General features: G+C 39.1%; 1 protein-coding gene across 6 annotated transcripts in view; it reads left to right on the top strand.

Annotated features, from left to right (window-relative positions):
• MAEA (macrophage erythroblast attacher, E3 ubiquitin ligase) overlaps positions 1–23,829 on the top strand; it is a 115,415-nt gene that overhangs the window by 66,559 nt on the left and 25,027 nt on the right. For 4 of the 6 annotated variants that reach the window (XM_075066652.1, XM_032779940.2, XM_032779949.2 and 1 more), the window contains exons 4-6: positions 12,173–12,295; positions 13,207–13,320; positions 15,338–15,414. In XM_075066652.1, the coding sequence (XP_074922753.1) occupies positions 12,173–12,295; positions 13,207–13,320; positions 15,338–15,414 (314 nt within the window). The remainder of the gene's footprint in view (positions 1–12,172; positions 12,296–13,206; positions 13,321–15,337; positions 15,415–23,829) is intronic. The other 2 variants (XM_075066651.1, XM_032779958.2) reach the window with 1 other exon arrangement.

Raw genomic sequence — 23,829 nt, 5'->3', positions numbered from 1 at the left:
AGGGGGGAGCCAGGGGGCGCATGGGGGCTGGCAGCCTGCAGGAGAGGCTGGGGGAGCTCAGCCACTCCCCGCTAGCGGTGCTGCTGCCACCTTTGCAGGGCTGCTGCCCACCTGCACCGTGCCGGCTTCTCCATCGCTGGGGTTCGCTGCTGCCGCAAGCGGGATGCTCTGGCTCTCTGGTGCCTCCGGAAGGTGGCTCCTCCCTGCTGAGCTGCTGCAGCGGCCCAAGCCTGGCAAAGCCAGTGAGTGGACTTGGGGCAGGGGCCACCTGGGTTGGGTTGGGAGGGCTCGCGGGGGGGCTGTGCACCCTCCAGGGGAGTTCAGGGGGTGGAGATGGGGGGAACCTGATCTGGGGAGCAGCCCCATGGCAGGCTGGCCCCTGGGGTCTATAAAGGCTATTGGGGATTTGCCCCTCAATAAACTGATGTGCAAGGTTGAAGTTTTGCCTAGGACACAAAATATCCTTGCACCGGCCCTGCCCCAGAGGGTGTGTGTACCCCAGATTATGAATCACTGCACTAAACTGATAAGATCTGCATTTTAATTTAATTTTAAATGAACCTTCTTAAACATTTTTAAAAACTTGTTTACTTTACATACAACAACAGTTTAGACTTAAAGAGACAGAGATCTAATAAAAATGTTAAAATGTATTACCGGCACGCGAAACCTTAAATTAGAGTGAATAAATGAAGACTCAGCACACCACTTCTGAAAGGTTGCCAACCCCTGCCATAGAGCAAGAAGAAACTTTAAGACAAAAATCTATCTTTAAAGTGAGCCATTTAGTCAATGATGGGGTTTCTTAGTGGTGTCGGCTTTTTAAGGATTTTAAATGCTTCAGGACAAGGGCAAAAGTTTTATGTATACGTTGGCATATTTTGTGTGCTACCTTATTATAATTATAATGCAGTTCACAGTTAATGCTGAAAGCGTTTACTTGCTAGACCAACTTGCTTGACAGGTAGTTTCACACTAGAGACATTTTTGTAATTTAAAAAAAAAAATACTAGCTGAAACTCCAAAATAAAATGGAAAAACACAAGGTACACTCATGTTAAATTTCTGTCAGTAAATGCAAAAGTGAGAACCCCTGGAGTGAATCACAGTGATATTGATGATACTGTTATACTAAAAAGATGGCTTTTTAAATACAAATTATTTAAGGGTAAAAACCATAGAGACCTAAGATTGACATCTCTTGAGTAATGTTACTGAGCTTTGTTAAACTGCTGTTTTACCCTAAAAAGAGGCTGCATCTCAGTAGCAAGTGAAATGTATATACTTTATATCGCTTGAATAATGTAAAGCACACTTAAGAAACTTCAGAAAAAAAGACACCTATAAATACAAGTACTTTTGGTTGGATATATGACTACTGATTGTGTTCATCATTAGAAGTTTTTTAAAACAGCTTGGACAAACACCGGTCAGGAATGGTCTAGGTTCGCTTAGTCCTGCCACAGTTCAGGGAGTTGGACATGATGACTTCTCAAGGTCCCTTCCAGCCCTTCGTTACTATGATTCTATGATAATGCAGAAAAACATTTGGCCTTTAGGTTCAGAGCGGTAACTGTGTTACTCTGTATCAGCAAAAACAAGGAGGAGTCCTTGTGGCACCTTAGAGACTAACAAATTTATTTGAGCATAAGCTTCCGTGGGCTAAAACCCACTTCATCAGATGCATGGAGTGAAAAATACAGTAAGCAGTACTTTGCTAATATGTGACACCCAGAATTGGACATAATACTCCAGCTGAGGCCTCGCCAGTGCCAGCTAGAGCTAGACAGTTACCTTCTATGTCTTACATATGACCAATGGTTCTCAACCCACAACCTGCGGGCTGCTTGTGGCCCAGTCAGCACACAGCCGCAGCCCATGTGACATGCTCAGGGCTATACAGGTGGTATGTATATAGTTTGGATGCGGCCCACATAACACATAGCTGCATATGCAGCCCACCATGGTAAATAGATTGAGAGCCACTGCATGTGATGATCATGTTAATACACCGCAAAATGACATTAGCTTTTTTTTGCAGCTTCATCACATTATTGACTCATATTCAATATGGTGATCCACTATAACCTCCAATCTGTTTCAGCGGTACTTTCACTTAGGCAGCAGTTCCCCATTTTGTAGTTATGCATTTGATATTTTTTTTAAGTGAAGTACTTTGCATTTGTCTTTAATTTCATGTTGTTGATTTCAGATTCTCAAATTCTCAGATTGTCAAGCTCCTTTTGAATACTAATCCTGTGCCCAAAAGTGCTTGCTACCCCTCCCAGCTTGATGTCATCTGCAAATTTTATAAGCATACTCTTCAGTCCATTATCCAAATTACTAAGGAAAATACTGAATCACACTAGACCCAGGACTGACCCCTACAGGACCCCATTAGATATGTCCTCCCACTTTAACAGCAAACCATTGAAAGCTACTCTGAGTATGGGTTTTCAACCAGATGTGCACCCGCCTTATAGTAATTTCATATAGACTACATTTCCCTGGTTTGCTTATGAGAATGTCATGTAATACAATGTCCAAAAACCCTTACGATATATCTTGATTTTAGTATCTAGTGTTTCCCCCTCCACTAGGCCAATAACCAAAGTAGGTTCATTTGACATTATTTCTTCTTGACAAATCTATGCTGGCTATTCCATATAATCGTATTGTCCTCCAGGTGCTTACAAACTGATTGTTTAAAGATAGGTACTATGTTTATCCTTCTCCAGTCCTCTGGGTCCTCACCCATCCTCCAGGAGTTCTCAAAGATAATTGCTAAGGGTTCTGAGATTGCTTCGGTTAGTTCCTTATGTACTTTAGAATGAATTTCATCAGGCCCTGCAGATTTGAATACAGCTAACTTATCTAAATATTCTTTACCCGAGTGGTTTTCAAACTTTTTGTATTGGTGACCCCTTTCACACAGCAAGCCTCTGAGTCTGACACCCCGCCCCCCCCTTATAAATTAAAAATGTGTGGGGGGGGGGGTGTCCGTTTAATTAAATGGGAACTCAGGGCTTAAAACCCCCTGTAACTACCTTGAGAACCCTTGCTTTAACCTGTTCTTCCTTATTTTGGCTTACGTTCCTTTCCCTTGTTGTTTAATGTTAATTGTGTCCAGTATCTGGTAGCCGTTAATCTTTTCAGTGAAGTCTGAAGCAAAATAGGCATGTGACATCTCAGCCGCCTTAATATTATCAATTATTTGCTCTCCTTCCCCACTAAGAGGAGACCTACACTCCTCTGCATCTTTCTCTGGTTCCAAATATATTTATAGAACATCTTATTGCCTTTTATGTCCCTTGCTAGATGTAACGTATTTTGTGCCTTATCCTTTCTGATTTTTACCCCTACATGCTTCTATCGTTTGTACTCCTCCTTAGCAATTTATCCATGTTACCATTTTTGTGCAATTCCTTTTTGATCAGGTCACTAAAGAGTCCTGATAGAACTATACTGGCCTCTTCCTATCTTTCCTTTGCATCAGGAATGTTTGTAGTCAGTTGTGCCTTTAGTCTTGTCTCCCTGAGAAACTTCCAGCTCTAATGAACTCATTTTTCCCTATCGTTTTGTTTGACAATCCGTTCACTTTAGGGACTAAAAAAAACCAAAACAAACAAAAATTCCTTAAAATGGAGCACTCAGGACAGCTCTGAATGAGATGTGAGGAAGAATAATATGGGATGGTTTTGAAGAATGTCATGCAAGTGTGTGTGGGAGGGTTTTGACAGCTGGTAAATGAATATGCATGATAGAGGTAAGGGGCAGAGTTCACTGGGAGCTCTCAGACCTGGTTGAAGGCAAATTACTTCTTCTATTGACAGGCCAAAGGGGTGGGGGATTGTCTTTCATTTGGGTTAGCTTAAACACAATTGGAAAACTATACAATTTTTGCACCTCAAGACAGAAGCATTGGTATGGTCTTTATTCCTTTTTTCCTAGTGTTCTTACTATGAGTTAGTTAATATAAAATTAAGATGCGATAAAATTCTAGTGAAAACAGGGGTAAGCAAACACCTCTTTTCTTCATGTGGGGACACATCTAGAGTCCTTGTTAATTTCCTTAGCATAGTTGGCCAGTAGCTCCTTCAGTATTGCATTTTATAAACTGTTCTTAGGGACATGGTCATCTACTGCATGGAGCTATAGAGTGGCACTAAGGAAGATGTCTTCTTTCTCTCTCCTTATCCTTAGCCCTAAAATAAAAAATGCAATACAAACTACAAACACTTTTTTATAATATGTCTGCATAGGTTATGTTTGTGTGTTTAGAGAAACAAGGAATTTCAGAGCTGGATGTCCAGCCTCTCTTGCACTGTTTGGTAGGGTATGTTTTTTAAATAAAAACACAAGGACGAAAAGATGAAAAGAAATTTGTAGATGGGTTAAATCTGATCATTAAATTACATGTTAATGCATATTACATTTGACACATACTGTACTTGAGCTTGTGCTGAGGAAGGGTGGCCAAATGGGTAGGGCACTAATCTAGGACTTGGGAGACCTGTGTTCAAATCACTGCAACACACTGTGACTGTGGGTAAATCACTTAATTTCTCTCTGCTTCAGTTTCCCATTTGTAAAATGGATATACCACTTCCCCACTGTATTGTAAGCAGACATATATATTAAAGACTGTGAAGCACTTTGAGATCTACTGATGAATGTTGTTATATAAGAGGAGGCTGATATTATTTTCTATCTGTTGACACAGGGTGATCAAAGTAAATCATCTGTTGTAGGTTTTATCCTTAGCACTACGCCTAAGATGTCCACCAGTGACCCAGGAATGCATCTTTTCTTATGGTTTACTGCTTAATTAAATGTCGTCGTCATTGTCTTCTCCTATAATTTAGAAGTTTTACCTAGTAATTTAATTTACATGACATCTAGTACAGTAATTGTACAGTTCTTTTCTTTGGAAATTGACCTTTTACTGCTGTAGTATCTTGTTCCCTAGCATTTTACCCAGTCACTGAGCAAGACAGACTTACATTTTATTGATAAAATTAAATAAAATCCTGTTTAATTAGATGCCACTTCAGTCCTGGATGTGTTTCCTCTCATAGAGGTTGCTCATTCTTCTTGTGCAAAAAGAAGGCAAAAATTTACAAAATCTTTTTCCTTTAAAAGACCATATTCAATAGGAGAAACAATTGTGTTTATTATGAGCTTTTTACTGGAAATGTGCTTTTCAACAAGAACACAGTATTTGCATGTAATACTTTGATTCATATAAACTGAAGAAGTGTAAACACAGAGATTGTTGCTGAGTCTAACTTTAAATCCATTTTTTGTTAAACGAGCTTTAGAAAAATGAAATCTTACACATTCTATGTCTGCAACTCCTTTTACCCCTTGACATTTCTTTCAGAGTTGTGGGTGGTTGTTTGTTTGTTTTTTTTTAATAGAATGGACAAAATTTAGTATAGTCCATGTCCATGGAACTTTAAGCCACCGTTCACAGTGAATGATCACTTTTTGAAAATCAGCTACTTGTTACAATTAGGAATAAAATGTTTGGGAAACTGAATCTTTTTTTATAATGCCATCTCAACTTGAAATTCATCCAGTTGATGTATAAATTGGAGAGTACTACAGATTTGAGACATGTTTCAAAACTGACTTAAATACTCTATATTTCGTAGAGATAGGGGAATGTGGAGGTCAAGCAGGCCCCAAACTGTGGTAAGATCTGTTGTAAGTATTGGAATAGCTTCTGATTTTGTGAGGGTCCTTTTGGCCGGAAAAGCAGTGAACCAAACTACCCAATCAGGTAGGGCAGCTGCAGGCATGAAACTCATTTTTCACATTTTTTAAAGAGAGAAAAAGAATTCAGTGCTTTGAAATTGAAGATTTGCTTCTGCATTCTTAATAGTAATTAAAGTAAGCATTTGTTGGGTTTTTTTAACATTGAAGTATACAATCTGATGCAGTTTATAGATAAGTTGTAGTGAAGCTTTTCTATCACTTCACCAAGGCCATCCTTTAAACTTTTTTTTAGAAATTTAAAAATTGAGATACTTTGGCCTGACACTACTTTACTTTAGTTTTACAGAAGGGGAGATATGTATGTATTCCACCTGGGTAAACAAAGAGCCTTATATGCAAATTCTTACATGGACAATGGCCACCACTCTTAACTTGAGAAGAGACTATTTCTTTGGAAGAAAACTCTAGGATAGTAATAACAAGGAACAGTTGCAGAACTAACATGAGCAATATATTTTCTGGTTGTGGTGCCTGCAGGTATTGTCTGGCCTTGGTAACTTTCAACACTCATTTGTGCCATTTTCTGCCTAAAATAAGGTTGGTTGGTTGGTTGGTTTAATAAAAGGCATCTATAATCATATTTGATAGCAGTTGAAGTCTGCTAAACTACCGCTTTCCGTATGATACAAGATATTTTTTCATCAGCAAAGCAATTTAAATCTCAAACACTAATCTTATATTACTTTAAGGAAGCTTAACTTAATTTTATGCTGAGGCTTAATTATTGGCTATGATAAGTTGAAGGACAAGATAAAACAAAAAGTGATTTCTTTTCTGCTTGGCATACCACAGAGCTCTTTAAACATACAGAGAAAAAAGCTACTGTTTGTACTGTACCGAGAGCAAATGGTGAACATTAAGAAAATAGCAAGCATGTTTGAATCATGTCATCATTACATATTTTAAGATATATGTGCCAGTTTTGTAGCTGTTTTTTCACATGATGACCGATGGCAAAACCTCATAGCAGAATAAGCCGGTTTTATTTCTGCATTCATTGACTACTTCTTGCTTCCTGGTGGTCTATGTCTAAACATCATTGGTTGCACTTTGCTAGTGATTGGCTAAGGGAAAAGGACAATTATGGTATCTAAGTTGCAGGGGGTGGTTATAATGGTAACGGGATAACATTGAAACTGTAATTCAGTAATTGTTGACTAGGATCTCTTTGACTGTTGAATATTTATTGCTTTTAAAATATGTATGTAATAAACATAATCAGTACAAATATGTATCTTGTCCTATAATGAAACATCATACATTTTCAGTCTGACATATTTACTGAGCATTAGTAAAAGTACAGATACAATTATAACAGAAATCAAAAGGAGAATTTGTCACCCGATTCATTTATTATCCAGTTATGCACATGCAGTACACTTCATTGCTAAATGCTGATGGCAACTGTCACATTCCAGGGTGCAATCCAGACCAGTGAGAGGTTGTCACCACCTGCCCTGCAATCTTGGGTGCCTCACAATGCTTTGCTGTTGTAACTCCCAACCTGAGCTGCTCACAAACAGCCAGAAGTATGCGGGTCACTCCCTGAGTTTCTGTATAGTTACAGCCCTGGCCCAGCAGATCTGACCCCAGCAGCCTGTCAGCAAGACTTCAGTCACACTCTGACTTCCAGCAGCCTTGGTTACTGCATACAGAGTGACCCCAACACACTCCCAGTCCAAAATTTTACCAAAAAGTGTGTATTCTTCACTGTTGAGTCCTTTCCTGGGCAGTTCTGATATTGAAGCTCCATTGCCCCACAAGGGATCAGTATTCAACAGTTTGCTACTGTGACAGGGTCAGGCCAGATGGCTACAGGAGAGTGTTAGAAGGCAGATATATTAGTCCCAGATTAAGTAGATCCCTTTTTCCTGGGTAAGATACCAGGGGCAGTTCCAGAATAAGCAGGAACCAACTAAGGCAGGCAGGCTAGTTAGGACACCTGGAGCCAATTAAGAAGAAATTGCTCGAATCAATTAGGATATGCTGGCTAATCAGGGCACCTGAGTTAAAAGGGACCTCACTTCAGTTTATAGCATGCATGCAAGGAGCTGGGAGCAAGAGGCAAGAGGAGCTGAGAGTGAGAAGACACATTGCTGGAGGACTTGAGAAGTACAAGCATTATCAGACACCAGGAGAAAGATCCTGTGGTGAGGACAAAGAATGTGTTGGGAAGAGGCCATGGGGAAGTAGCCCAGGGAGTTGTAGCTGTCGTGCAGCTGTACCAGGAGGCACTCTCTAGACAGCTGCAGTCCACAGGGCCCTGGGCTGGAACCCGGAGTAGAAGGCGGGCCTGGGTGCCCCCCAAACCTCCCTACCCCTGATCAGACACAGGAGAAATTGACCTGTACTGTGGTTTCTACCAAAGGGGAAGGTCTCTGGGCTGTTTCCTGACCCACATGGTGAATCTCCGAGGCAAGCAAATCCGCCAATAAGCGCAGGACCCACCAAGGTAGAGGAGGAACTTTGTCACAATACTTTAAATGGAGGTACCAAGCAGTTCAGTTTATATTAAAAAAATAAAACAAGTTTGTTTAACTACAAAGAGAGAGATTTTAAGTGAGTACAAGTACAAGGTATTAAAATCAGAAATGATTACAAGAGAAAATGCTTTCTAATAGTGCAAATTTAGGAAGTTAAATTTGGTTCAAGGTAAAATCCTTATGACATGTTCCTAGTGATATTGCTGCCCAAATTCTCAGGACAGGATTCCCCCCAAAATCAAAGGGCTGGTTCCTTTATCTTAGCTGAAAGAGAGAGATCAGGAGACAAAGCTTCGTAGTGTTTTGGCCCTCACTTTTATAGTCCAGTCACCCTTTGAAATGCATTTGCCTGAGGGTTACCCCTAGATAATGTTCATTCCAGCTGTGAGGACAGAGACCTGGAGTCTCATGGTGAAAGAGGTACCCTGTTCTTGTTTGTTAAAGTATAGATGGATCTGTTCCTGTCCCCCTTCATTATCAAAGAATGGTACTTGAGAGGTGATTATTACAATGCTGTGTAGGGTTTGATTGCAGGGGTGCTCTTGGTCACAACATTATGAAGTGAATAGATTTCCCTTGATGAAACTCATTGTTGATTTATATGGAAAAAATGCTTGAATGTAAGATCATGGGTCTCGTTTTATTTTGAGCGAGTCAGTTTTTCCCAATCTTACCCTAGTACTCTGTTAACAGAAAGGTCTGCCACACAGTCCTTTTTGAGGCCTCTGTCAAGGTCACTTAGAATTACCGGCAGAAATGCTGACCACACCTACAAAACTTCATCTCATGAATAGTAGTAGTAGTCTTCGGTGACACCCTAATTTGGCATCACTTCAGCTTTCATCAGTGCAGTGGCAAAGGGGATAATTTTGTTTTATATGCAGGGAGAGGTCAACAAAATTCTCATGCTACACTTGATTCTGATTTCATCCCTGGTGTAAATCAGAAATAACTTCTGTATGTCCACAGACATCACATGAGGGTAAACTAGTGTGCGAGCAGAATCTGGCCCTTGAATTTATTCCATTATACTGTAATTAATTTGATAAATGATAGTTGAAATTTTAAATTATGTAGTTTTATTGAAAACTTTCTTTGTGGATGTTTTCCCAAGTCTTGGCTTAATTTATAGACATTGTGCAGGAATGGGGAAAGTTTTAGAAAAAGGTTATACTTACTGTTTCTAAGCAAATTATATGCAACTGTGTAAACAGGCCTGTAGCCATGACAACCTCCACTGCAGTTCTGGTTCTTTTTTTCTTAGATAGTGTCAGTTTTTAAAATATCGTAAATTTATAAGAGAGAACCTACATGATAAATGAAATATAGGTTATAAATACAAGCTGGATAGCTGTATCATTTGTATAAAATCTCAATGTTCCCAGCAGGAAGACTGAGCTCACATACTTTCAGCTGTTATGTTTTAACAGGTGACAATGCCATCTTCTACTCTGACAGTGTCTTTATTCACTCGAGCTATTCTGAATATCTGTCATATTCAGCATATTTCAATTGTACGGTTTGCAGCACATTGCTTTGGAAAGTACATACACTTAAATTTGGTGGAACAAGTTCATTTTATGTTAATACAAACATTCCTAGCTCTGGATTATTATGTTAGCAATACACAGAATTGTACAGTTCTCTACAGAGTGTTTTCTTCCTCTAAGTATGAGCTGTCACAGCATGACATATTTGTGCAGCTCAGAATAATCTCCGCGAATGCAAATTCAAAATGGACTCAGTTCATCCTAGTTTGAAAATACCCTCATAAATCCTTTTACTACAGATGCATGAAGAAATTCTTTAATGGCATGTCTTAAAAAAAAACAAAACAAAAAAAAACACATTCAGTTACATTTGATTAGGTCTTTGAGTGAATAAAGCTGATATTTAACTCTTACTGTACAGCTGTACATTGTCTGCCCTATGCAGGTTAATAATAGCTTGTGCTTACCACAAGCAGTGTTTTTTTTTTTTCCCCACTTCCTGTGAGATGTCTCATGTCACTCAACAAAATGGAATTTTAATATTGTAACTTGTACTTCTTGTTTAGTCACTGGGATTAGTAGGATGTTGCAGCCCAAATAATCGTAGTGCCAATGCAATTGGAAGGCAAAGTTTCTAAATGGTAAGGAACTAAAAGAAGCATATGGAAGTATCAAAACTTTAGATGGAAATTCCACTTGTTGTAGGTAGCTGTTTGGAATTAGAAAGGCCCAGAGTTTCTTCCTTATATGTAATTCTGCTAATTAAAGAGTGGGAATCAGATGAGAAAATATTAATACAAACATCTGTTCTAATTGTTCACATAATTTTAATGACACATTGCAAAGCTGAATCACACTGAATGTGATTGTATACAACTGAGCAACTTAATATTTTGAAAAATTAACTGAAGGAAAAGGAATACTCCTAGAAGTCATAACACTGTAGTGTGGATTAACTCCACTTATCAGCATGGTCTTTTATTCAGCAAAACTGTAGTGTCACTTCATGCAGCATGTTCTAGTCTAGATTTTTGTGCAGTTGCTGTGTCTGCAACCTGAAAACTCCCTGGTCTTTGTAAGTACATGGATGGTTTATAGAGAATTAATCCTTAAACTAGAATCACCAAGTATATATCAGTGGAAGGTTGGAGTGACTTTAACATGTGACTTTAATGCTTACAAAAAGTGATGGTTTAATAATACTGGAATCTGCAGATGTCTGTCCACAATACAGGTACAAATACGGAAACTTCATTACAAACATCCCATCTCTCACTGTCCTACTCACAACTTCACTGAGGCTGCCAAAATGGGAGCTAGTTGTGATGCTAGTTCTTCAGATATGGGCATCAGTGGAAAACAGTCTATATCCACCAAATTTGTAGCACACCTACTGCTAAATGTAGGTTGAAATATGACTTTGAAACTGTCCTTTCCCCTCTCTCTTGCCCCTCTCTTCCGTGCACCCCAACCCCCAGACATGGGTTTTAAGGAAGCTTTTTCTGACACTTCTCAGTTTAAGTAAAGCTTAAGTTTAAAAACTAGCTAACTGGAAAATATGGCTGACTTAAGTGTAAAGTCTGAAAGCTTCTGTCTGATATACATTTGTTGAGGATGGTGTAGAAAATAATTTTAAGGGGTTAAATTTTGCTGCTATTTATATTCTCATCTGTTCCTTTCACCTGAAGAATGACAGAGACCTTTTGCCTCCTAGCTTTCTGTGGTGGTTTTGCACATGCAAGTGCGTACATATGTACATGCCTCCTCCTTAAAGAGGTGTGCAATGTGGATCTAGTGCAAAATTCAAACCTTGTTAGTTCCACATACTGGCCTCAGCCCCCGAGTTTTGAGGGGTTTTCTATACTGGCTTGAATTCTGAAACTGATCTCCCTCTCTTCCCTCCACCAGACAAGTTTTGGGCCCATCGTATTTTTCCATTCTTTCTGTTAGGCCTAGTAGATCTCCTTGGTGTGGCTTTTACTTTCTCTGAATCAGACAAAAGAGACTAATCAGGAGCCTGTGTAGAAAAGGATGCAGGGAGATAGGGTTGAGAGGACAAAGGTACATGAAAAGAAATGGGAGGAGAGAAGGATTATTGGCAAACGTGTTAATCTGTAAGAAGTATTAACACTGTTTACAGAGCAGGAAGGCATCAAACTTAAGACAGTTTTAAAATTTGCTTTCTACTTTGACAGTCGTACATCAATGAATAGGGGATCACAGTTTTTGAGAAGATACAACTAGTTTATTTGTAGAGGAAAATGCTTCAAAGGGCAAGATGTTTTTAAAATTATGTACATTTTTAACATGCATATCACAAATTAGCTCCTAGCTGTAGCTGTGAAGAATGAGATTTTATAGAGCAACCTCATTTTGTAAACAAAGCTCAACTGGTCTTGTTCTCTTTTTTTCCTTAAGGACTTGGTAAATATTGAGATGTTCTTGACGGCTAAAGAAGTGGAAGAATCTTTGGAAAGGCAAGAAACTATGACGTGCTTGGCTTGGTGTCATGATAACAAATCCAGGCTCAGGAAAATGAAGGTATGGAAACGTAATGCGCAAAGCTTTAACTTAATGTACATTGTCATGGTTGTATGAACTCCTTGAATATTTGATTTAGCCAGTTGAATTTAAATGTTGGGTCTGAATGATGACTTAGCATGTACTAAACTAAAGATCCTAAGTACAGAATAAATCCATTTAGTATGCCAAATCAGGGCAGTTGTACCCACTTACACCAAGGTTAAATTTTAACCCTGAACTTAGGTCCTTTTAGATGCAAGTTTTTCCTTGTCAGATTACAGTGAAATAACAATATGACCTTGCTTTTTAATGTGATTTACAGAAACTTAAATGCAAAGGAGTATAGTCTCATCTCGATGCATGAGGACTTATGTGCATAACTCCTTTGCATCCTGCTGAGAACATGCTTCGCAGGGTGTATATGAAGTTGTCTTTAAAAAGTGTGGCGAGCAATTGAAATGCTAAACATACATCCTCAAGCTTAACACAGTGGGAGAAATTTGCTTTATTAAAGTTTTTTATCCAGCTATGATGACTTAAAGAAAAGAGAGCTAACGTGAAATGTAAGATGCAATAATGCTAAGTTAGAATGTAGTTTTCTCAAAAAAGCTGCATGTAATCTAGTAATGAGCAAAGGACATTTCTTTCCAGCCCTTGTACACCATGAACTGAAGATAAGGAGTCACTCTGTGTTTATCCATATATAGTTAGTTTAAATTCCCATGTCTTTAAAGTTGCTTTTAAAAGTATGCTGTAATCTTTTATAGGGCTTGCAGAAATCTGTTTTAACTGATATTAACCAAAACCCCTGCCTCCCTCAGAAAGGTGTTTTGTGTCTTTTGTTTTTTTTTAAACTAAGCGCTTTCTTTAACCAAAAATGTCTGAGTGCACTTAATGACAAGCAAAGAGTGACGTTCTCTGTCACTCAGGGGCGCCAAAATGAGAACGAACCGAAGATGGGACGCAAAAGTAAATCGGCCTGTGATTACTCTAAAGAAAATGATGATCTTGTTATGGAAACCATTAAAGGAAAACCAGAATTGGTATGTAAACACTGTTGCATAATTATACTGCTCAAGAAAACCTTGTGTAATGTTAATATGTTAAGTAACGTAAGAAATTAAATCCGAAGTACTCTTAATTTTTTTCATCAGCAATATTCAATGTAAAAATAAAAACGGAATAAAACAACTTCCACATTCCCCTCAAAAATCTATTTCTGCAAGCCCTACTTTACATAAAAGTTAAGGCTGTGAGGGATCAGAGTTGGAGGAAATCACTATGCTGCTTTTTGAAACACACAGGAATAAATTTCTGTCTAATGTAAGGCTGTTTAGCTGATTATTAGTGTTAACTTGTTAAATCCTTGCCCACCTTCCTGCAAGTCTAACCAAAAGCTAAACTGGAGAAGAAAGAGTGGGGGCGGGGAAGAAGTCCTGCAGTCCCATTGACTTACCACTCCTGTGAGTAAGACTGTAAGATGATGCCAAAATTTGTGCTATGTTGTAATGAGTCTGAAATCTACTGACTACATAGGGCTTTTTAAGTTCTGACGGTCTATAAAATCCAATTTAGCTATTGGCTTGCAGTTCACTGGAGGACATCTACACTTCTGAAGACTATTTTTTCCCATGTATCTTAAAGGGAGGAAGTATAGGTCTAGAATATATTATCTATATGGGGATGATTACTAAAGAGTGGATCTTTTTTAAAAGATACAAAAAATAAACTCGTCTAAAGTCCCAAATGAGTGATGATGTGCAGAGTTAAGTAACTGGCTATTTTAAAACAAAACATCTGAAAATCAGCTCCTCTGTTTTGTCTGCTGATTCAAATTTGAAGAGTTTTGCCTGTAGCAAAGGTTAAGAGTACAGGACAATGTAGCTCTTAAAATCTTGTGGAGTCCTTGAGCCTGACTGTCCAGAGAGAAGCGAGAGTTTCAAAATAACCTATTTTCAAATAATGAGTTTTCAACAATTACACTTCAAAACTATGTATTCCATCAATGTGATGTTTGAGTTTAAATTTCTTTATAAGTTTCTAATTGTTTTAAAAAAAATGGCTGCCATAAATGTGTGCTGCACTGCAAACTGACCCAAATTTGGAGCAGGTCAAATCCCTGCTGATGTCATTGAGGAATTTCAATATTACTGTGCAGATAAACAATAAACAAAAGTTAGCCATTCACTAGAAATATGTGGAAGGAAAATGTTCACTGAATGGAGCAGACAAATTTGAGGAATATATATTTATTTTCAATCTTCAGAGTGTGTGTGTGTGTCTGTGTGTGTTTAAAGATAATGAAGTAGTTGACTGTGTCCCTATAACGAAGTGAATTGTGTCCCTATAATAGTGAATTGTTCTTTTCAGAGAGAGACACTTTTTAAAATTCTACATGTTCAAAGTTTTCCTGTAGATTTTTGTGAACCTGTGCTGAATTTGATTTAAAGGGACACGGTCAGCTTACTTACCTTTTCCAAAAGCAGGTAAATGCAACTTGGTTTTAGTGCGACTAAGATGGTCTTTAGTATGGCTTTTAAAACACTGTTCTGGGTTCTTTTGGGACAGGAAAAAAGGGCCCTCAGTGAGCTAAAATAATGTGCTGTTTTCATGCTACCATGAACGTTCAAGTAAACACTTAGAGACCCCCTTTGCCCCAACAATCCTGCACATTTCCATTGCCTCTCATAACTAAGAGGGTCCTCTGCCTTAATTATTGCTTCATCTCAGAAATTTCTACAGTATCTGCTGTCTTACAGTTAGAATGTAGTACAAATCAACACCACTGGTCCTTTCACATCCATGAGGATTGTGGCATCTTTCAGTCATCAGGACACAACTGGTCCCAGTTACAACAATTTATTTTGGAGGAGGGCGGGGAGTAGGAGCCTTTTGTTTGCTTTTAGGGAATTATATGCCAGCATTAAACTATTTTACCTGCATGAATTACCTAAAAGCAAGCAAAGTTGCATGCTATTAACATTATTGTGTGGCATACGGAGTACTTTGTGCAATGCTGCTTTGGCCCCATCTTAAACCTTGTCTTGTCTTTAATCTCAGAGCTGTCTGGAGTTCAGCTTAAGGATTCAGGAGTTCATTGAACTCATTCGACAGAACAAGAGACTGGATGCTGTGAGGTATGAAATTAAGATGTTTACCAAATGGTTTTCTTAATAAGAACATATTATACTTCATAAGAAACATATGACAATTACTGCACACCCAGAAGCTCCATTGCAACAAATGGTTTTCTCAGTATTGCGTCTGATGAAGTGGGTATTATAGACTACTACTGTTAGTCTATAAGGTGCCGCAGGACTCTTTTGTCACTTTTTACAGATCCAGACTAACACGGTTACCGCTCTGATACTCAGCATTGTTATTATCAAACACTCTCTTGGGATTTAATAGACTGAGGTTCATATTGGATTATGTGGCGTTTTAAGCACAGGCTATCATTCTAGATGCACAATTAAAAACTTTAAAATAGTTACTGAAAAGAGAACTTTCTGGCTTTGCAAAACTTCAAAATTCAAAAGCAATTATCAAAAGAATACTTTATTACTCTGTTGGTTTCTTGGTATAGACCAGCGGTTGGCAACCTTTCAAAAGTGGTGTGCCGAGTCTTCATTTATTCACTCTAACGTTTAAGGTTTCACTGTCAATAAACATTTTAATGTTTTAGAAGGTCGTGTTCTATACGTCTATAATGCTAAACGTATTGTTGTATATTAAGAAATAAGGTTTTAAAAAATGTTTAAGAAGCTTTAATTTAAAATTAAATTAAATGCAGAGCCCCCCGGACAGTGGCCAGACCTGGGCAGTGTGAGTGCCACTGAAAATCAGCTCGCGTGCCACCTTCGGCACACGTGCCATAGGTTGCCTACCCCTGGTGTAGACAAATGCTTCTTATAACGCACAGTTCAGTTTGCAATTACTATAGTAATCTCAAGTACAAACTAAAAGAGGGTAGATGGGATTGGCTTACCCAGCCAAACTTTCTGTGTCTCAAGGAAAGAAGTTTATCTTTTTATGTGGACTGGTCGTAATCTGATTTAACTTGAACATTTTTTACTATAAATGTTCACGTGTCTAAAACTGGATATAGACTGTTTCAGCTCTGAAGCATTTTTCATTATGCAATCTTTATTAAACCCCACTAAACTTTAGGATTTATTTGAAGTATTTTATTTCCTTATGAAATAGATTATATTAATACTTCGCAGCTCTACAGTGCCTGTTATCTGAGGGTCTCTACTATGTTACAAAAAATATGACTCTCCTCACTTCTGTGAGGAATTTAAATGTCATATGTATTTTATGTAGAAAAAGACAGTTCATGCTTGCCCAAGATCTTATGAGTCAGTGACCGAGCTGGAAATAAAACCGAGAATTCATGACTTGTCCACTATTCTAACCACAAGACAACTTTCTTGTCTCTGGGTAAATACTTCTTATTTTATTGGGTCAGGAAGTAATTTGAAATGAATAAGCTTTTGAGTCAGTGGTCTCAATCTAAGGTGTTGGAATAATGTTTCAGAACATGAAACTGATTCTGTTAAAATCAATGGGATGCCTGTGCTGGGACCTCGTGGAATGCAGATAATATGTGATAATATTTTGTATTATTCTATGACTAAATTACTGCACAATAACAGAGAGTGTGTTTCTGATGAGTTTAGAGTGGTACAGTTATAATTACATGACCACTTCTACTGCATTTTGTTTACCTGCTGTTGCTTTATAAAATCTTGTTGAAACCAACAGGATATTTTCAGGATACTTGCATCATTTGCTGCCATAAAGTTTTTTGTGGTAGGGATAGTGCAGTCATACTGTATACATGATGGATCATAGAAACAAATAAAAATTCTCAGCGTTTTTAATCAGAACCTCAATTTTTAGATACAGAACACTTTTTTTTTTTTTATTAGATCCAAATAGAATATTGTATTATCTTCAGAAGGGAGGAAAAAGCAAAGTGGATTCTTAATTCTGGGCTAGCTGTGTCTCACTGTGATATTCTAGACTAGTGATTCCCAACCTTTTCATCTGACAGGCGCCAGAAGGAGGACTGTGGCGGATGCTCAACCGCCGGCCAGGATGTGGGCGCATTTAGGGTTAGGGGACCCCTGTTCTAGACTGATGCCCTATTGTAACATTGCGACGTTGCTATTGCTATTTTGTCCTGTGTTAACGTCTGAAATGTGACAAATTATGCTTTCTGCATTAGCCAGTTGTTGCATAGTCAATTTGCTTTTTGCGTAACCGCCAGCTTCCTGTATCAATGTGCAGCAAGCACTGGAAGAGAGCAAACAAAGCGATTTTGGAATGTGTTTTATTAAGAATACCATAGCAATATTCCAATGAAATATACCATATGAATATCATCATAGCTGTTCATCTACAGCTGTGTGTACTGGAGAGAACAGCGTATGTGCTCTGAGCGCAGAGTATTTCTCAACATGCCTTGTCCTCTAGTTCCTACTGTGCTTTCACTTGTTTAGTATTGCAAACACCAAATGTTCAAAAATCATGCCTTTGGTGGAGCAGCTCTTTCTCCCTTATTAAAAAATAAACATTGTTTTGGTGTTTAAGCTTTTGGGTATAATTAGGTCATGCTTTCAAGTATTTCTCCAACTATGAGGGCTAAACGTTTTTTTTCTTTTCATGAAAACTAAGATTCTCACAATCACTGGATTCCAGGAGCTGGGCCTTTAAAAAAAAAAAAATGAAACATACCAAATAACATCAGACTTATAATAAACTAGTAAGAGCTGGCAACGCTGCTAGTCACCCATCTCTTTGAGATGGCAGCTGTGAGACTTTTGAGGAATTGGGGGCCTATTGAGACAATCTGGGGCTCTCCAACCATGACCTGTCGCTGGAGTGATGCTTGGAGGGGACCCCTGCCTGAAGGGGGAAGGTCATGGGTCTCCTTTCCTTCTCCTTTGTCATCCAGGAGGGTGGGAGTTCAGGGGCCCAATGTTGGCTTCAGCATTTGGGGTATCTACTTTTGTAGACAGGCCATAGCTGCTACATTCTTCTCCTGTCACACACACGTCACTCTGGTGGTGGCGTTAGCAGGGCCTCTGGAGCAATGGGTGAGTCAATACCCCATTGAGATGCATGAGGCACTTGACATCGTTGAGTTCTTTTTTTCAAGCTGTCTGCACTCTCAAACAGACATCACTGCTTCAGGGCTTGTCTTTGTAGAGAAATTTACCAGTATAATTATCCCCCTAAATTTCCCTGCGTAGACAAGCCTCACTTATGCTTGGGTCACTTTTACATCTTCCAGAGCTACGGGTGTAGATCTTTCAAAAATGACTGAAGAGGGTGAGCACTTAATTCCCTTAGATTGAGATTTCCAAAGAATGCCTAGATTTATTTTGTTTTGTTCATTTTTTTTATATAGGTATAAAAGCTGAGGTTCTAATATAAGCACATTACTCTAGGAGCTGGAGCTCTAGGAATGAGCCTATGGTGTTTGTGACTTAATTAGGACCTGACTAGGATTTCATTTTCTAAAAGATTTTTATGGAACTCTGGGGATAGGGTTTCAAATTCAAAAGTTGTGTGAGATGTAGTGTGACTTAATCTACTTACAACCATTCTACTGACAAGTAAGAGTGTGTCTGCTGTTGTAAATTGAATGTGAAGAATGCAAGAAAAAGTTAAATTAGCCCTTAGTAAGTTTGTGCTGGCTTCTTTAAGTCCTGTCTACCTTCTGTTTTCAGCCAGGCACAGCAAGTGGCTAGTTCCCAGGGTACATGGGAGCTGCAGACTTCACCTCAAAGCATGATGAGTATATAGGCAATGCCATCCCTTTTATAAAGCTGAGACCTGTGGGGAGAAGGAACTGCTCCACCAAAGGACTGCAAAAGAAGCCTTGTAAGGAATTGGGCAACCAGTAGGAAGAGCCCATTGGGGAGAGGAAAGTTGGTCTGTATTGGGACTTTAAGAGCCCTTGAGTGCGGCAAAGATGAAGGAAGAGACCTTGGGTGAAGAAGCAATGTGGACTTGAGGTCACAAGTAGATACCTGCTTCATTCCAGGTGCCCAGCAACAGATCTCGTGATGGAAGGCAGGTAGAAGCTCCTCTTCACCCACCCATATGTCGTACAGTGTGGGTGACAGAGATTGGTTTAATTCTTTGAGGAGTGTTGAAGCTAATTTAGTCTTAATTTTAGTCTCAGGTTGTTTCCAACACGACCGAGGTCATTCTATCTGCTACATGCATATAAGAAAACTGCAGAAATCAAAGAGCTGCAGAAGTTTAGACAGACTTTTTAAGTTACAGGTGGACATAATGAAGGGGAGCCTATGAAAGAAAATGGCACTGTATGGGTATGTAAAAAATTACTGCAGTATTGGTAGGTCTCCTCTTCTCAATGAAAATCTCTTTGGGGTAAACTTCAGTATTAAAGCTCTGTTCTTACATTTCCCAGGCGTAGTTCTAACTCCATTCAAATATGCGGCTTATTTTAAACTTCCACATCATTTCTTTCCTGCTCAGTCCTATCTCTGCCAAAATCTTCATCTCTCTTCTTCCCACTCAACCCAATATCACTGCTCAACTTCCTAAAAAGCAGCTTTATGTAATTTGTAGAATGTTTTTGGCTTTTTAAACAGTTTTTTTAGAAAATGATGCTAGTCTTTACAAGCATGGATACTCCATGTGCTGTCATTTAGATACCAGCACCTACAAGGCGCTTTGATATAGCTCTCAAATGTAAGAAATAATGTACAACCTTTGTGGGGAAGCATGAAGGGCTCTCAGATAGTCTTGATCTTTTCTTCTGAAGCACATGCTCTCCAGATCTATTGAGGATAGTGGTATCTTTGTGCTGTATGGCTTCATTGCCTACTTCTGAATTGCTTCTATGCCAAGCCGGCTGTCCTGCACCTGACAATGGATAGTCATGCTCTAAAAGCGTTATTTTCATTGTTGGGAGTGCAGCTTCCTTATGTACACAGAAACCAGACATGGCAGTGGTATAAGCATAGATAAAGTGGTGATGGGACCAGAACAGGGGCAAAATGGAGAAGGTGTTTTTATTGTAGGTCTGTGAAAATGTCTTCTTCCTGGCACTGCATTAGGGCTTGTACTCGTGGCTAAATCGGCACAGCTGTGATCGATGCAGTGGTGTCAATAAAGCAGATCTGATGAAGACAAACTAAGTCGATGGCAGAGTGCTCTCCCATCAACCCCTGTACACCACCTCCCCGATGGAAGGTAAGTCGGTGGGAGAGTGTGTCCTGCTGACACAGCACAATATAGACACAGATGGAAGTTGACCTAAGTTATGTCAACTTCAGTTACTTAACTCACGTAACTGAAGTAGCGTAACTTAGGTCTACTCAGCGCTTTAGTGTAGACCAGCCCTTAGAAAAGCTGCTTAAGGTTACCCCAGGATTGGTGGAAGGAGGTTGATTGAGATATATAAGATGTATTCTCTGTTATCAGAGCAATGGTGCAAGTTTGGAACATAAACTGATCTCTTGTGTGACAGCACAATATATTATCAACGCTAAATAACCTAGGCTGGTGTGCACTAGAAAATTAGATTGGTTTAACTAGATTCGCCAGGGGTGTTTTTAAAAAAAAGAAAAAAAAAAAAATATCCACACCCGTAAGCAGTATTAAGCTGACTGAAGTTTCCATGTAGACAGCGCTAGGTCGACAGAAAAATTGTTCCTCTGACCTAGCTGCTGCTTCTTGGGGCGGTGGATTACCTGCACTGATGGGAGAATCCCTTCCTTGGCTTAGGACTAGATGACCTCCTGAGGTCTCTTCCAACCCTAATATTCTTTGATTCTAGGTAGTATCTACACTGAAGCGCTACAGCGGCACAGCTCAGCTGCTATAGCATTTGAAGTGTACACAAGCCTGTAATTCATGATTTCGTGTACTGCCAGACCAAACAAACTAATTGTAGCTGTGTATTTAAACTGCATTAAGTTGGTTTTGATTTGGTTGCAATTTCAGCAGAATATTTCATGGAGGTCAGGGCTAGACCTTTTCTAAAAACTCCGTTTGTGTGTGCTGTTGTGTAGAACAAAGAAAATAAATGTTAGCACCAATGGCTAAAATTCTGTGCAACTTGCTAGTGAGTCCCTTCTCACACTTTCTAACAGAGAGTAAGTTTAAGTGTGCTGGGTCAACCCAGCCATGGGGGTGTGCAAAATCAGCCAGCCGTACATCTTTAGCTAGTGACCTGTGAAAGACTTGTGTTGCATCTCTCTCTGGCAGGAAAAGAGTGACAGCAGGGAACCACATTGACATCGCAAACTGTTCTTTGGGCCTCTCTTGCTAAAGGGGTCTTGATTGTTTGTGATGGTGGGGAGGGTGGTTTTAATTGGTCAGGGGAAAATGGAGTGAAACAGGAACTGATTATAATGAAACAATTCAATGAAAATACAATACACTAACACTGTAAAGGGTACATACTGTGTGTAAGTGCGCAAAAAATATGAGGTGAGTTATCTTGAAATTTCTGTAGCTATACTATTAAGCTATATTGAGGGAGCCTAAAGCATTTGTAACAGTCCCCTTTTGTAAAACTCCTATAAAATAAATCTAAATGATTAGAACACACATTGAAAATCTTAAATAGGCCCACCCAAAATTCTAAACAAATGGAAAATAAGAGATGTGTGTGTTAGGGAGTGGGAAACTAGATAAAATAAGTAAAAAATAAAGTAAAAGCTAAAGGTTACTGGAAAGCAAGCTGTCAAAGGCAAATGACCATGAGCATACAACTAAACTGCTAAGGCTCGAAACAATAACTGTGTATAGTGGGAAATTGGCAGTGGCAAGGAATTGTATAACAAACCTTCCTTTTTCCATACAACTAATAAGACACTTGTCAGTTGTTACCCTAATCATTGCAATGTGCTCTGTTCTTCATTCAGACTCCAAGCAGGCATGGAATAATTTAAAGGATCAGAGCTTTTGCTTGTCTATTGTGTGCTTTTCTCCTCTTTCCTCATTTTGTGCCTTGCCACAAAGCACTCACAATCAAGAAAAGAAAAGATACAAAGCGTGTGCGTACCCGCAGCACACAGCATACTGTGGGCACCACACCAGTATGAATGGTATCTAATAATTAAAGCAACTTCATTTACAAATCAGGGAGCTATTTAGATGTTGTGACAAAGTTCCTCCTCTACCTTGGTGGGTCCTATGCTTATTGGTGGATTTTTTCACCTCACTGATCTTCCCCTCTTACGGAACCCAAGTCTGGGTCAGCTCCTCCTGTGTCTGATCAGGAGTTGGGAGGTTTGGGGGGAACCCGGGCCCGCCTCTACTCTGGGTTCCAGCCCAGGGCCCTGTGGATCGCAGCTGTCTATAGTGCCTCTTGTAACAGCTGCATGACAACTACAACTCCCTGGGCTACTTCCCCATGGCCTCCTCCAAACACCTTCTTTATCCTCACCACAGACCTTCCTCCTGGTGTCTGATAACGCTTGTCCTCCTCAATTCTCCAGCAGTACACTCTCTCACTCTCAGCTCCTTGCCTTCTTGCTCCCAGCTCCTCACACACGCTCCTTCTCCTCTGGCTCCTCCCTGCCTGACTGGAGTGAGCTCCTTTTTAAACCCAGGTGCCCTGATTAGCCTGCCTTGATTGGCTGCAGGTGTTCTAGTTAAAGTAGCTCTCTCTACTGCCTTCTAGAAGATCTTAATTGGCTCCAGGTGCCTTGATTAACCTGGAAGCAACTGCCATTTGGTTACCAGGGTCCTAGGGATTTGTTTAGCCTGGGGCTAACATACCTGTTTCTCAGTACTTTACTGTAGCCATCTGGCCTTGCCCCATCACAATATTCACCTGTTTTACAGTGAGCACATAAGATTTTCACTAGTCTTTCAGAAGAATGTCCTATATTGGAAAAGGAAATGTCCAATATAGTAAAGGGAATTGTTCCCCTTTTTTTTCTAATTGCCCAACAGTTGCCCATGCCTATACTACAAAGTCAGTTTATGAATTGTTACTTATTTGAAATACTACTTGTGTGGGGTGGGAAGAGGTTCTGTCTTTCATTGGAAGTTTGCATTTGAATTAATATTTCCTAAGTTGTATAGTAAGTCTATAAATTGAGTTATCACCTTAACTTGTTCTGCAAATGCATGTTTTAAATCATTATACTGGATTTTTAAGGGCAAAGTATATATGTATTCTATATAAAGATATTTAATTGATCCTGAATTGCAACAGATGCAACTGGCAATTAAAACCTTTTTCAGTTGTAATAATTCTGTCTGAATTGTTTGTTTTTTTATTCAGACATAAGAAAAAGGGGAACTGCAGAATGTCTCTGTCTAATTCAATGCTTTTGATAGCACTGATTCACTCCTAGCACTGTGCATTCTGTGTTCAACATCTCACTGAAAGCTCTAAAGAAACTTGCTTTAGAAAATACTGTTAACTAGTGGATATTTTGAACATTTCCTGTCTGGTTTTTTAACTTTAAAACAAATATATTTCCATGAATAACAAAGAAAATTTGAAAACTAACTTATTTTGGAAAGTATAGCATAAAAATTCTGAT

Source organism: Chelonoidis abingdonii, chromosome 5 (assembly GCF_003597395.2).
Source record: "Chelonoidis abingdonii isolate Lonesome George chromosome 5, CheloAbing_2.0, whole genome shotgun sequence".
Taxonomy (NCBI): domain Eukaryota; kingdom Metazoa; phylum Chordata; order Testudines; family Testudinidae; genus Chelonoidis; species Chelonoidis abingdonii.
Note: the sequence above shows the minus strand (reverse complement) of the source record. Positions and strands in the feature narration are given on the sequence as shown.